At 41.9% G+C, this 14,521-nt stretch overlaps 1 protein-coding gene across 1 annotated transcript in view; it reads left to right on the top strand.

The window, feature by feature from the left end:
• Nucleotides 1-14,521, top strand: part of SLC26A7 (solute carrier family 26 member 7) — a 167,023-nt gene that overhangs the window by 85,962 nt on the left and 66,540 nt on the right. The window contains exons 6-8 of the mRNA XM_038745336.1: nt 778-860; nt 4,120-4,267; nt 8,286-8,399. Of these exons, the coding sequence (XP_038601264.1) occupies nt 778-860; nt 4,120-4,267; nt 8,286-8,399 (345 nt within the window). The remainder of the gene's footprint in view (nt 1-777; nt 861-4,119; nt 4,268-8,285; nt 8,400-14,521) is intronic.

Here is a 14,521-nt window from a genome sequence, read left to right as displayed (position 1 = left end):
AGTGTGATGCGGAGGAGGGAATTTGGTTCCTTCAAAGCTGAATGGGAATGATCAAAATGGAGGAATAACTCCAAAAGTCTCATCCCATTGGTGGTGACTGATGTGTACGTCCTACTCTCTCTTTAGTGGGAATTATTGTATTTGGAACCAAATGGACGTCTCAAGATAAAATCAAATTTGTGGAGGAGGGGAAGACTGATTTTGGTCTAATGCACTGGAATCCAGATCCTGAGATCCTCTTCACTTTAATGGCCAGGAAAGATTGATACCTTGGTTAGCAGTTCTGAAAACAAATATGTTTTGTTAGAAAACTACTTCAGAGCAACTGTTAAAAAGGGCTTCTATCCTAACAAAAATGACAAAGGCTTCTCTTTACAGGATACTATCAGTGTTTCTGAAAGTGAACCAATGAGTCTAGAGCAATGGGGAAGAAAATATTTTATAGACACAGCAAAATATTCAGGGAGAGCTGTCAAGGGTAACATAGACATGTGATTTTTCTTATAAAACAGAATCTGGGAAAAATTGGATTGAAAGTTAATGCTGACCCCACTTTTCATTCTGGATGCCACATCCTTTTAAGTCTACTAACTGTTCCTGAGATCTGCATTTATTTTTCTGAGGTTTAAGATATTGTTGCTCCAAATGGTTGTAAGCACATCATTCATTTGTAAGTGTTGCTCTTACAGGATCTTTTGTCTAGATGTTTACATTTCAGAATGCTTTTTGTGATGCCCAAGGGGCACATTAACACATTTCCTTTATTAAATCAAATAGATTATTGCTGCATCATTTGCTTGCTATTGTGCCAATATGGAATACACCTATGGACTAGAAGTTGTTGGCCATATTCCTGAAGGGTAATTGTTTCTGTGTGTGCCTGTGTCTGTCATTTATGTCAAACTCAAAGCATTTCTGCTATTAATGGATATTTGCTGCCATACCGAATGGCACTCTCATGCAGGGGACCTCAAAGACCTTGGGAGCTTCCTGAAGGAGATTTTTTTTTCTACTGCTTAATGTTCCAGATGACAGGGGCTAAGAACTGGGAGGATAGCAGAGCCGTAGCCCTTCTCTCCTGGAACAATGAGCAGGAAAAAAATAATAGTTCCTTCGAGGTATCAAGAAAAATGGCTTTGGTGGAGATAAGCATTTATTCAGTCTCACAATAGACATCTAACCTAAATGCCACAGTCTTATTGGATTTTGCATTCCGTTTCCACTGGTGAATAATTTTCATGCTAGATGAGTGTACTTTGCATTTTAAAACAACTTTCATTATTATTATAATCATTATCACATGGCTTAGTGGAGTCAGAGGTCATGGGTTTTAATCCTACCTCGACCACTTGTCTGCTGTGTTACCTTGGGCAAGCCACTTAACTTCTCTGTGCTTCAGTTACCTCATCTTTAAAAAGGGGATTAAAACTGTGAGCCCCCCGTGGGACAACCTGATCACCTTGTAACCTCCCCAGCGCTCAGAACAGTGCTTTGTACATAGTAAGTGCTTAATAAATGCCATTATTATTGTGTGCAGAGCACTGTTCTAAGCGCTGGGGAGGTTACAAGGTGATCAGGTTGATCTGATTAGTTTTTTATCTACCCCAGTGCTTAGAACAGCCCTCAGTATGTAGAAAGCACTTAATAATAATAATAATAACGGCTTTTGTTAAGCGCTTAATATGTGCAAAGCACTGTTCTAAGTGCTGGGGGTAGAGACAAGGTGATCAGGTTGTCCCACTTGGGGCTCACAGTCTTAATCCCCATTTTACAGATGAGGTAACTGAGGCCCAGAGAAGTTAAGTGACTTGCCCAAAGTCACACGGCTGACAAGTGGTGGAGCCGGAATTAGAACACATGACCTCTGGCTCCCAAGCCCGTGCTCTTTCTACTAAGCCACGCTGTATCATAATTATTATCCAGCACTTAGAACAGTGCTTGTCACATACTAAGCGCTTAACAAATACCATCATTATTATCATTCTTATTACTATTATTATTAAATGATGCATTTACTCTATACCTACTCTATGCCAAGCAATGGTGTAGGTACAAGATAATCAAATCATTCACAGACCTTGCCCCTCACTGACTCATAATCTAAGAGTGGCAGGTATTTTATCTACATTTTACAGATGATGGAACGAAGGCATGATGATGTTAAATGACTTGCCCAAGGTCACCCAGCAAGCTGGGTGAAAAGGAGCTAGAACCCAGGTCCCTGGACTCTGCTAGGTTGCAAACTCCGTAAGTGCTGGGATCATGTCTACTGTTGCTATTTTAATGTTTCCTCCTAAGTGCTCAGTACAGTCCTCTGCACACAGCAAATGCTCAGTAAATCCCACAGATTGAGATAAATAACAGAGAGAAGCAGTGTGGCTTAGTGGAAAGAGCACAAGCTTGGGAGTCAGAGGTCTTGGGTTCTAATCCCAGCTCTGCCACTTATCGGCTGTGTGACTTTAGGCAGGTCACTTAACTTCTCTGTGCCTGTTACCTCATCTGTAAAATAAGGATTAAAACTGTGAGCCCCACATAGGACAACCTGATTACCCTATATCTATCCTAGCTCTTAGAGCAGTTCTTGGCACATAGTAAGCAGTTAACAAATACCATCATTATTATTATATTATTATACTTGGGATAAGCAGTGTGTCTCAGTGGAAAGAGCATGGGCTTGGGAATCAGAGGGAATGGGTTCAAATCCCAGCTCCGCCACTTGTCAGCTGTGTGACTCTAAGCAAGTCACTTAACTTCTCTGGGCCTCAGTTACCTCATCTGTAAAATGGGGATTATGACTGTGAGCCCCATGTGGGACAACCTGATCACCTTGTATCTCCCCAGCGCTTAGAACAGGGCTTAGCACATAGTAAGTGCTTAACAAATGCTATTATTATTATTATTCTAAGTACCCATAAAGACTGCATACCCTTGTACTAGAACTGTGAGCCCGTTGTGGGCAGGGATTGTCTCTGTTGCTGATCTGTACTTTCCAAGTGCTTAGTACAGAGCTCTGCACTCAGTAATCGCTCAATAAATACAATTGAATGAATGAATGAATGAGTGCAGAACTGAATTTCTGTTTCAGACTTTCCATATCACCAGGTTTACCCTCAAAACCCCAAAATAATTTGGTGTCCCGGTGCAAAAGTGGAAGACATTTTACAGGGCAAAATGCAATCAAATGGTGAATATTCGAGAGTGGAAAAGGAATGGAAAATCCAGGCTGGATTTTAAGGATGCAGCATTTTTTAAATCCGTATTTTGCACAGTGAAAGGTTTTGTGAATAGATTGTTTCAAAAATGTAATTCAACCACTGTGATAATGATAAATTAAGGAAATAATAAAATGCCACAGTGCCCATGGTATATACTATATAAACTCTTTGTGGTCAGGGAACATGTCTACCACCTCTTTCATTCATTCATTCATTCAATCGTATTTATTGAGCACTTACTGTGTGCAGAGCACCGTACTAAGCGCTTGGGAAGTACAAGTTGGCAACATATAGAGACAGTCCCTACCAACAACAGGTATCACCTACGCTCCCAAGTACTTATTATAGTGCTCTGCACACAGTAAGACCACAAAAAATATCATTCATTGATTCTGTATAATATACATACATATATAAATATATATATGTGTGTGTGTTTTTCTCATTTATCAAGGATGACACGACAGACAGATGCACCCTATCTGTGCTGGAAGATAGAGGTTCACCAGATTAGTCCTCTGGTGTGCCTGATCTGGGTTCGATGAGGCAGATAATATTTAAACAGCAATTCATTTCCTGGACTCACTTGTTTCATTCATTCAATTGTATTTATCGATCGCTTACTGTGTGCAGAGCACTGTACTAAGCGCCTGGAAAGTACAATAAGGCAACAGATACAGTTCCTACCCAACAGGCTCACAGTTTCAGGATGTGTAGCAGTGCAAAATAGAATTGCTCAGACTCTGTTTAGTTAGGAGCCGGCAAGTCTCAGGTAAGAGGAGCTTAGCTTTTTCATGGGGTTATTTTAAAAAGCTTTCTAAGTCTCAGCTTCCTCATTTCAGTTTTCTTGGACATGGTAACCGGGCTCAATAGAGTGACTTCATCATGGTCCTTATCTCCACAGACTCCCTCCTCCCAGAGCTCCTCCCATGGACATCCTTTCGGAGGTGATCACTGAAGCTTTTGGAGTGGCCCTTGTGGGCTACGTGGCCTCACTGGCCCTGGCACAGGGCTCAGCCAAAAAATTCAAATACTCAGTGGATGACAATCAGGTAACGCGGTTTCCCTCCTACTGCATTGAGCTCTGGCTGACTGAAATTCTTTGAAGGTGCTGCTGGACTTAATGGAAGCTGAAATGTCGCCAAAGGAAGAGGGCTGGACAAGAAACTCCTTCACTAGGGAAGCATTCATTCAGCCGTATTTATTTAGCACTTACGGTGTACAAAGCACTGCACTAAAAGCTTGGGAGAGTACAATACAATAGCAGAGACATTCCTGCCCACAACGGGCTCATAGTCTAGAAGGGGAGACAGGCACTAATGTAAATAAATGAACAAATAAATAGATGAATGAATAGATGAAAGCATAAATTACAGATATAAATAGATATATACGTATGTGCTGTGGCATCATGATAATAATAATATTCATTTATTCAATCGTATTTATTGAGCACTTATTGTGTGCAGAGCACTGTACTAAGGGCTTGGGAAGTACAAGTTGGCAACTTAATAACAATAAAAATTGGTATTTGTTAATAATAATAATAATGGCATTTATTAAGCGCTTACTATGTGCAAAGCACTGTTCTAAGCGCTGGGGAGGTTACAAGGTGATCAGGTTGTAAGCATAAGTGCTTACTATGTGTCAGGCACTGTACAAAGCACTGGGGTGGATACAAGGCTGGGTTGAGTAGAAGCAACATGGCCTAGTGGTTAAAGCACGAGCCTGGGAGTCAAAGGACTTGAGTTCTAATCCTGACTCTACCACTTATCTGCTGAGTGACCTTGGGCAAGTCCCTTAGCTTCTCTGTGCCTCAGTTTCCTCTTCTGTGTGACAGAGACTGCGTCGGACTTCATTATCGTATATAATAATAATGATAGCATTTATTAAGAGCTCACTATGTGCAAAGCACTGTTCTAAGCATGTATCTACCCCAGCACTTCACCTCTCAGGTCACATCTAGAGAGTTTCCAGTACTCAGCCAGTCTCGACTATGGGAGGGAGAGTCAAGCAGAAGCCTACCCATTCCATTCCATTCCTAGCTTGTGCAGTGGGTAGGGAGTGGAAGGCAATCTGCTACAGGTCAAAACTCACCTGTGCTGGGCAACAGTGGCATGGGAGATTGTCGAGGGTGGAAACTCGAGTTTACTGCACGGAAGGAGGCAGTGGTAAACCATATTCGTATTTTTGCCAAGAAAACTATGGATACACTATCAGAACGATTGCAGATGGAGGTGGGGCGTTCTGGGAGAGAGGTGTCCATGGCGTCGCTATGGGTCGGACTTGACTTGACAGCATAAGAACAACCCCAGGACTTAGAACAGTACACAGTAAGAGCTTTACAAATACCACTATTTTATTTAAACACTATACAATTTTTCAAATATTTGGAAAGGCATCTTCTTTAGAATTGCATTTTTTTCCACAGTGCAGTGAAAGTCCTGTTTGTCAAGCAAATTTGAATGTATAGTGGAAAAAAAAAAATAATAGTCAATTCATAGGTGTCCCTCTTCCAGTCCCCTCCTCTGTTCCTGCTCCTCTCCTGACGTCTGAGTCCGCCATCGCTCTAGAATGTAGACCCTAGACACTCTAGGCTATAATTACTCCCTATAACAATAATAATAATAATAATGGCATTTATTAAGCACTTACTATGTGCAAAGCACTGTTCTAAGCGCTGGGGAGGTTACAAGGTGATCAGGTTGTCTCACGGGGGGCTCACAGTCTTAATCCCCATTTTACAGATGAGGTAACTGAGTCACGGAGAAGTTAAGTGACTTGCCCAAAGTCACACAGCTGACAATTGGCGGAGCTGGGATTTGAACCCCTGACCTCTGACTCCAAAACCTGTGCTCTTTTCACTGAGCTACGCTGCTTCCCCTAGACTGTAAGCTTGTTATGGGCAAGGAGTGTGTTTTTTTTTATTGTTCTGTTGTAACCTCCCATCCACTTAGCACAGTGCTCTGCACATAGTAAGAGCTCAATAAATACGATTGAATGCATGAAAGTGCACCTACTCTCCTCCTGGTGGCTATGTCTGCCAGCACTCCTGCTCTTCCAGCAGGCCAGGTCTTTACACCTGTTCCCCTGCCATGGGACTCTCTCCCCAGCGGTTGACTCTGTTGCTTTTCACAGACCCCAGATGTCCTCCCTCCTCTATTTTCTGCTCTCCTTCCACCTCCAGCCTCCTGCTCCTAACCAGTGCTGAAAGTGAAAATGTCCTCCTCCTCCTCCAGGAGGCCTTCCCAGACTGAGCCCCCTCCTTCCTCTCCCCCTCGCCCCCCTCTCCTTCCCCCCCGTCTTACCTCCTTCCCTTCCCCACAGCACCTGTATATATGTGTATATGTTTGTACAAATTTATTACTCTATTTATTTTACTTGTACATATCTATTCAATTTAATTTTGTTAATATGTTTGGTTTTGTTCTCTGTCTCCCCCTTCTTGACTGTGAGCCCACTGTTGGGTAGGGACTGTCTCTATATGTTGCCAATTTGTACTTCCCAAGTGCTTAGTACAGTGCTCTGCACACAGTAAGCGTTCAATAAATATGATTGATTGATTGATTGATTGATTTCTAACTGGCACTGCCATCGCCCCCACCGTCTCGAGGCAGAGTGAAGAATAGGGAGGGGGCTCTGCCTACTGATCATCATCATCATCATCATCAATCGTATTTATTGAGCGCTTACTGTGTGCAGAGCACTGTACTAAGCACTTGGGAAGTACTACTGATGACCAAAGGGCAGGAGACAGGGGCATCCAGGGGCCTGGTTGGATGAGGCCTGTCCCATGGCCTGTCCCAATGTAGGTCGGACACTTCAGCCTGCACTGCCTTAGCACATATGTTCCAGGACAGTTTCTTTTCCTGTATCTAAGTTTCAGCTGTTCCAGACTTACTTCCAGCCAATCAGAGTTCATGGCAGCGGTACCGAGGGAGAGAAGTTCTAGCTTCTGTTTGTGGCCGGGACTTCATTTCAACCAGAGAACCCAGACAAACACCTTAGGAAAATAAAATGGTTATCATTTCTCTGAAGTTATGAAAATATGGCCTCTAATGGATCATTCATTCATTCATTCAATCGTATTTATTGAGCGCTTACTGTGTGCAGAGCACTGTACTAAGCGCTTGGGAAGTACAAATTGGCAACATATAGAGATGGTCCCTACTCAACAACGGGCGGATCGGACTTTCAAAGACAAAGATCTTGTCTTGTATTCCTTGGATTCACTGTAGCTTTCCTTCAAGCCTATTCAGTGGGGAAAAAAAGTCTAAAAGACAACCCCCTTCTAGATTGTGAGGTTCTCGAGGGCAGGGATTGTGACTATTATATTCCCTCTAAGACTGTAAGCACCTTGTGGGCAGGGAATGTGTTTACCAACTCTGTACTCTCCCAAGTGCTTAGTATAGAAGCAGCATGGTTCAGTGGATAGAGCATGGACCTGAGAGTAAGAAGGACCTGGGTTCTAATCCCAGCTCTGCTGTGTGACTTTGAGCAAAGTTACTCACTTCTCTGTGACTCAGTTACCTCATCTATAAAAATGGGGACAAGAGCGTGAGCCCCATGTGGGGCAGGGACTTGCTCAAAGTCCAATCTACCCCAGTGCTTAGAACAGTTCTAGGCACGTAGTAAGTGTTTAACAAGTACTACTATTGTTATTATTACAGGGCTATGCACACAGTAAGCACTCAATAAATACCATTGATTGATATTGTATTCTCCCTAATACCTAGTACAGTGTTCTTCACAGAGTGCGTGCTCTATTAAATACCACTGATTGAGTGATTGACCAAGACCGAGACTACTAAAATGGCTATAAATGTTCTCCATAATCTTAAATTCAAGACTGCTGAATTGAAATTGCTTGAGGGTATCATTCATAAAAGTCCCTGCTAAGTTGTCTATAAACATTTAACATTCCAATCAAAATGGCTTAAAAAGATCTTTGCAGGGGTTTTTGGCTCATGGAGTGATGGCTCATTCGTGAAGTTTTCTGCTAAGTTGCCTATAAACATTTAACCTTCCAATCAAGAGGACATTTTTGCTTTTGTTTTTTAATCTTTGCAGGAGTTTTTGGCTCATGGACTCAGCAATGTGATTCCTTCATTTTTCTTCTGCATACCAAGTGCTGCAGCCATGGGAAGGACAGCGGGACTTTATAGCACTGGTGCCAAGACACAGGTAATTTCCACAGGAAAGAACAGTTGTTGTTTTTTTGCCTCTGTCAAGGAGAGCATTCATCATGTCCAAAATTCATTCTTGTTCACTGTGAGCCTGTTGTTAGGTAGGGACCGTCTCTATATGTTGCTGACTTGTACATCCCAAGCGTTTAGTACAGTGTTCTGCACACAGTAATCGCTCAGTAAATACGATTGAATGAATGAATTGAGGTCTTCAAATTTCTGAAGAATTAACTGTATAACTTGGGATTGTTTCTTGCTTTTCTACGACACTACCCACGTCTTCAGACATTACAAGAGTTTTTAGAGGCAGTGAAAACACCAGATCCTGCATATTTTCCTTGCTTCTGACACATGTGACTAGCAACCATTGAGATGAAGGCGTCCTCTGGTGGTTTAGAAAGGAAATCATGTGGATTGTTGAGTTTATCAATCTGATAAAATACAGTACAGTAATTATATATTTTTTTTCAGTTTAGTGAAATGCACTGAAATCAAAGATCTTTAAATACAATCCTTAAATAAAGTCTTTTTTACATTCACCTTCATGCTAAAGAGAGTCTGAGGCTGTGAGTTAGTGAGTATTTTACGGCTATGGTTATAATGGATGCAGTTTCTTGGGAGCACGGACTTTGCGTGTATTGTTTTGGGCTTTGGATTTTTTTTGAATATTTATTACATGAGTTGAAATCACTTAGAAAATTCAGAGCTATCCAAGTATTTTTCTGCAATTTAACAAATGACTGCAATCTACGTAACATCATGGTAAGTTTCGAGTTGCCAGTGAGTTATTCTATCCCAGTATTTAATTTCTGGACTTGGCAATATTTTTTCAAATGTGTAGGTGATAGTAATCCTTTGGTCTACAGAGCTATGGAAATATCTCCTTGTTCAATCATTCAGTCACTATGAATCTTCCTTTGGCCCTGAAAGCCCGGGTTAAATCGAGAAGGAGCAGCTACTGCAATCTTGGCAATTCTTTGTAATATATCCTGGCAGGAACTTGGTTGAATCTACTTTGAAGGGGATTATCTGAAGCTCTCTGCTTATGAGCATTTAAGGCTATGAGGACTGGAGAGATATCCTTCCCTGAAGGCAGACATAAAGCAGGCTGAAGGAGAGAATGTGAGACCGTTGTTGGGTAGGGATTGTCTCAATTTGTTCCTGAATTGTACTTTCGAAGCGCTTAATACAGTGCTCTGCATGCAGTAAGTGCTCAATAAAAATGATTGAACAAATTAATGAGAATGACCAAGGGTGGTAAAGATTTACCTAATGCCTTTCCGAACAAGAGGGGGAAAGGAGTAAAACATATTTGCCTCTAATCAGTTAGAAAACAAAACTTTTCAAATAATTTTATTTTGAAATTAATTGTCTTCATAATATTCTGCTTAATGGACACTGGACAAAAGGAGAGAAGCTGTGAAAACCATAGGCCAGTGGAAAAAGATACTGGATTGTTAGTAAAATGCATACCGTGTGTATCCTATTGAGATTTTTTTTGAGCTATGGGGGAGTTCCCATAAAATTGCTTAGGGAAAAGATCTGTTTCATTGTTCATCCCCAGACCCAGCGTGCTTTCCCATGGTAATCATTTAGACCTTTCACATCACATAGCTGTTCTGTTGATACGGAGTGTCCTGATGGTTGAAATAGCTGAGGGGAGGCAGTGGATAAGCCAAGTATTCAGCATCTGGTTTTGAGAGGTCATTTTAGTCAAAATCCATTTACTTTGGGAGATTCCAATCATGCAAAAGTAAATCATGTAAATCATGCTGCTTCTCTATGTTGCTGACTTGTACTTCCCAAGTGCTTAATACAGTGCTCTGCACACAGTAAGTGCTCAATAAATTCGTTCGAATGAATGAATGAATGAATACACCATAGTAAATATTTTTTTAAGTGCTTGGCACTAAACAAATATTTTTATTGTTGTTGCTATTATTATTATTACCTTTCTAATCTTGCTGATTCCCAGAATTGTTTTTGGACTTATTGCAAATGCAGAACCGTGAACCCAGTGATTTGAGTATTTCTAGACTGTAAGCTTGTTGTGGTCAGGGAATGTGTTTGCCAACTTTACCTTGAACTGTCCCAAGGGCTTAGTATAGTTCTCTGCAAACAGTAAGCACTCAATATATACAAATGATTGACTGATTGAGGCAACTAATAATGAACCAAGCACTCTATTGTGTTGTAACTGAGATATTTAGAGTCCAACATCATCTGACCATTGTTTTCCCGGATGCATTGTCTTACACTAGCTCAAGGTAAAGCTTATCTCCCACTTTTCTGTCTACAACTTCAATTCCCTGTCCACAAGTTCAATGCCGCAACATCTACTTTAAGTGTGTCCTTATCTGCAAAGTGATTTTAGCTTCCACAAATCTGCAAATCTTGGGATTTCACTTTGCACCTTCTCTTCTTAGATCAAGTACATTTTGCATAACCAGTTTTTCATCCTAGGAGAGTTGCATCGGTTCAACAATTTCTTTTTGATCTCTTTCAAAAAAACAGAAATGAAAATATTTTAAAAGACTCCACCTTTTAAGTCACCTCTAATCAACTTCCCTACCTGTCTGTTCTAGGTATTTTAGCTTTCAGACTCTTCTCATCAAATTGTAAAAACTAGCTTTGTCTCCCATTAAATGTCATGCTGGCTTTGAAAGTGCTTAATTTCATTTTGTTGCTTTATACTTCTCTTTAGTGATCTGGCCTTAGTTTCATTTTTTGAAGATTTCCAATTTGTCCTTCTGGTTTGAGTCAACTTGGCATCCTGATTCCTTTCTTGTCCTTATCAAACATTGATGTGATTGGTCTCTCAGCCTGCAGAACTGTCTTTTAGAAGAATACAAATCTTCTATTGGTCTTGCTCCCTGCTAGGCTTTATTTTTCAGGTGTTTTTTTTTTTTTTGAGTAGTGTTCTAAACCTGAAATCTGCTTTCTTTTTATTTAGCCTAATTGTCATTGTGGTATTTACTAAAGGTATAAAAATAAAATAATGATAATATAGTGGTATTTAAGTGCTTACTATGGGCCAAGCACTCTACTGAGCACTGTACTAGATGGAAGATAATCATGTTAGACACAGTCATTCTATCAGTGGTATTTATTGAGCATTTGCTACATGCAGAGCACCATACTAAGTGCTTGAGCTACATAGAGCTCACAGTCGAAGATGGAAAAATTGCCATTTTACAGATGAGGAAACAGAGGCACAGAGAATTTAAATGACTTACCTAAGGTCACACAGCAGGTAAATGGGAGAGATGGAATTAGAACCCTGGTACTCTGCTCCCAGGCCCATACTCTTTCCACTATGTTATGTTGCTTCTTTGCAAATGAAATCCCCATTTATCTGTGAAATGGGAATTAATTGTCTGTTCTCCCTCCTAAGTCCACTATGTTACTGGGACTGTGTCTGACCTGATTAACTTGGATCTACCCAGTGCTTAGAACAGTGATATGCACATAGCAAGCCCTTAATAAATGCCATAAAGATATATTTAAGTCTTGCCTAATTCCTACTTTAGATTGTGACTATGAACATCTCTGGAGCCATTCCATCAGGATTTCAGTACACCTTTTCTAGTTGTTCCCTGATCATTAGAATCAAATCAAGGGGAATTTGTCTTTGTGAATACCTCTATTTCTGGGCTAGTGAACTGTCAAAAAACCTGTTTAGTGATCTGTGATTCCTATCAGCTATCTAGATAGATAGGCTTCCCATCTGCCCAACACGCTGTCTCAAGGCAGTTGGGTTAGTTGACCAAAGCAGACCTCATCCACCTGATTTGGGGATCTATGATAGGCTCCTATCATATATCAAGATGTTGTCCTTATTTGCATGTTTTAGTTTGATTGAGGCACTTAAGCTCTCAGTAGGGCTTTGAAGGGAGGAAGAGAGCTAATTTGGTGGCTGTGTGGAGGGAGGGCATTCCAGGCCAGAGGAAGGACATGGGCTGGGGGATGGCTGGACAGGCGAGAATGAGGCACAGTGAGGAGGTTAGCAGCAGAGGAGTGGAGGGTGCAGGCTGGGCTGTAGAAGGAGAGAAGGGAGGTGAGGTAGGAGGGGGTGAGGTGATGGACAGCCTTGAAGCCAAGAGTGAGGAGTTTTTGCTTGATTCGTAGGTTGACAGGCGACCACTGGAGATAATTGAGGAGGGGGGAGGTGATATGCCCAGAGTGTTTCTGTACAAAGATAATCTGGGCAGCAAAGTGAGGTATAGACTGAAGCAGGGAAAGACAAGAGGATGGGAGATCAGAGAGGAGGCTGATGCAGTAATCCAGTCAGGATAGGATGAGAGATTGAACCAGCAAGGTAGCGGTTTGGATGGAGAGGAAAGGGCAGATCTTGGCGATGTTATGGAGGTAAAACCGGCAGGTTTTGGTGATGGATTGGATGTGTGGGGTGAACAAGAGAGCAGAGTCGAGGATGACACCAAGTTTGCGGGCTTATGAGATGGGAAGGATGGTAGTACTGTCCACAGTGACAGGAAAGTCAGGGAGAGGACAGGGTTTGGGAGGGAAGATAAGGAGTTCAGTCTTGGACATATCGAGTTTTAGATGGCGGAAAGACATCCAGATGGAGATGTCCTGAAGGCAGGAGAAGATACAAGCCTGGAGGGAGGGAGAGAGAGGAGGGGCGGAGATATAGATTTGGGTTTCATCAGTGTAGAGATGATAGTTGAAGCCATGGGAAGGAATGAGTTCACCAAGGGAGTGAGTGTAGATAGAGAACAGAAGGGGACCAAGAACTGACCCTTGAGGAACCCCTACAGTAAGGGGATGGGAGGGGGGAGGAGGAGCCCACAAAAGAGACTGAGACTGAATGGCCAGAGAGATAAGAGGAGAACCAGGAGAGGGCGGAGTCTGTGAAGGCAAGGTTGGATAGCGTGTTGAGGAGAAGGGGGTGGTCCACAGTGTCGAAGGCAGCTGAGAGTTCAAGGAGGATTAGGATAGAGTAGGAGCCATTGGGTTTGGCAAGAAGGAGGTCATTGGTGACCTTTGAGAAGGCAGTTTCGGTGGAGTGTAGAGTATGGAAGCCAGATTGGAGGGGGTCAAGGAGAGTTGGTGTTGAGGAATTCGAGGCAGCGAGTATAGGTGACTCATTCTAGGAGTTTGGAAAGGAAGGGTAGGAGGGAGATAAGGTGATAACTAGAAGGGGAGGTGGGGTCAAAACACACAGGCTTTGGAGTCAGAGGCCATGGGTTATAATTCCGGCTCTGCTGCTTATCAGCTGTGTGACTTTGGGCAAGTCACTTAACTTCTCTGTGCCTCAGTTACCTCATTTGAAAAATGGGGCTTAAGACTCTGAGCCCCATGTGGGACAATCTGATTACCTTGTATCTCCCCCAGCACTTAGAACAGTACTTGGCACAGAGTAAGCACTTAACAAACACCAAAATTATTATTATTATTATTAAGTGCTTGGGAGCTTACAATACAACAGAATTACCAGTCATATTCCCAGCCCATAACAAGCATACAGTCTAGAGAGGGCAACAGACATTAATATGAATAAATAAGTAATTTTTAAAATATAATTTAAGGGTATGTATATAAATGCTGTGGGGTTGGGGCAAATATCAAGTGCACAAATGTCATAGATTGAAGTACATACAAAAATGTATAAAAATATACCTAGGTTCATAAGTGCTCTTTGTAAATAGTTTTAAGTTTGTTTCCACCTTTAGAGTGTAAGTTCCATGTGGGTAGGGATTGGGTCTTGTGTTTCTATTAAATTTTCCCTATTGCTTTGTACATTGTGCTGCAGCTACTGGGGGCTTAATACTACTAATATTAAAAAGAATGATGATAATGGTATTTGTTAAGCTTCTACTCAGCTAGACTCACTCGCTCCCCTTTCCCTTCACCGCTCTCGTACCACTAACCCACAGCCCTGGATCACTGCCACTGTCCGCCTCCTTCGCTCTTATGCTCGAGCTGCTGAACGCTGCTGGCGAAAGTCTAAACACCATGCCAACCTCGTTCACTTCAAGTTTATCCTTTCCTGCCTTAACTCAGCCCTCTCCTCTGCCAGACAAAACTATTTCTCCTCCCTTATTGACACCCATGCCCATCATCCCCGTCAGCTCTTGTGTACATTCAACTCCCTTCTCA

The sequence above is a fragment of the Tachyglossus aculeatus genome, chromosome 4 (assembly GCF_015852505.1).
Source record: "Tachyglossus aculeatus isolate mTacAcu1 chromosome 4, mTacAcu1.pri, whole genome shotgun sequence".
NCBI classification, from domain to species: Eukaryota; Metazoa; Chordata; class Mammalia; order Monotremata; family Tachyglossidae; genus Tachyglossus; species Tachyglossus aculeatus.
Note: the sequence above shows the minus strand (reverse complement) of the source record. Positions and strands in the feature narration are given on the sequence as shown.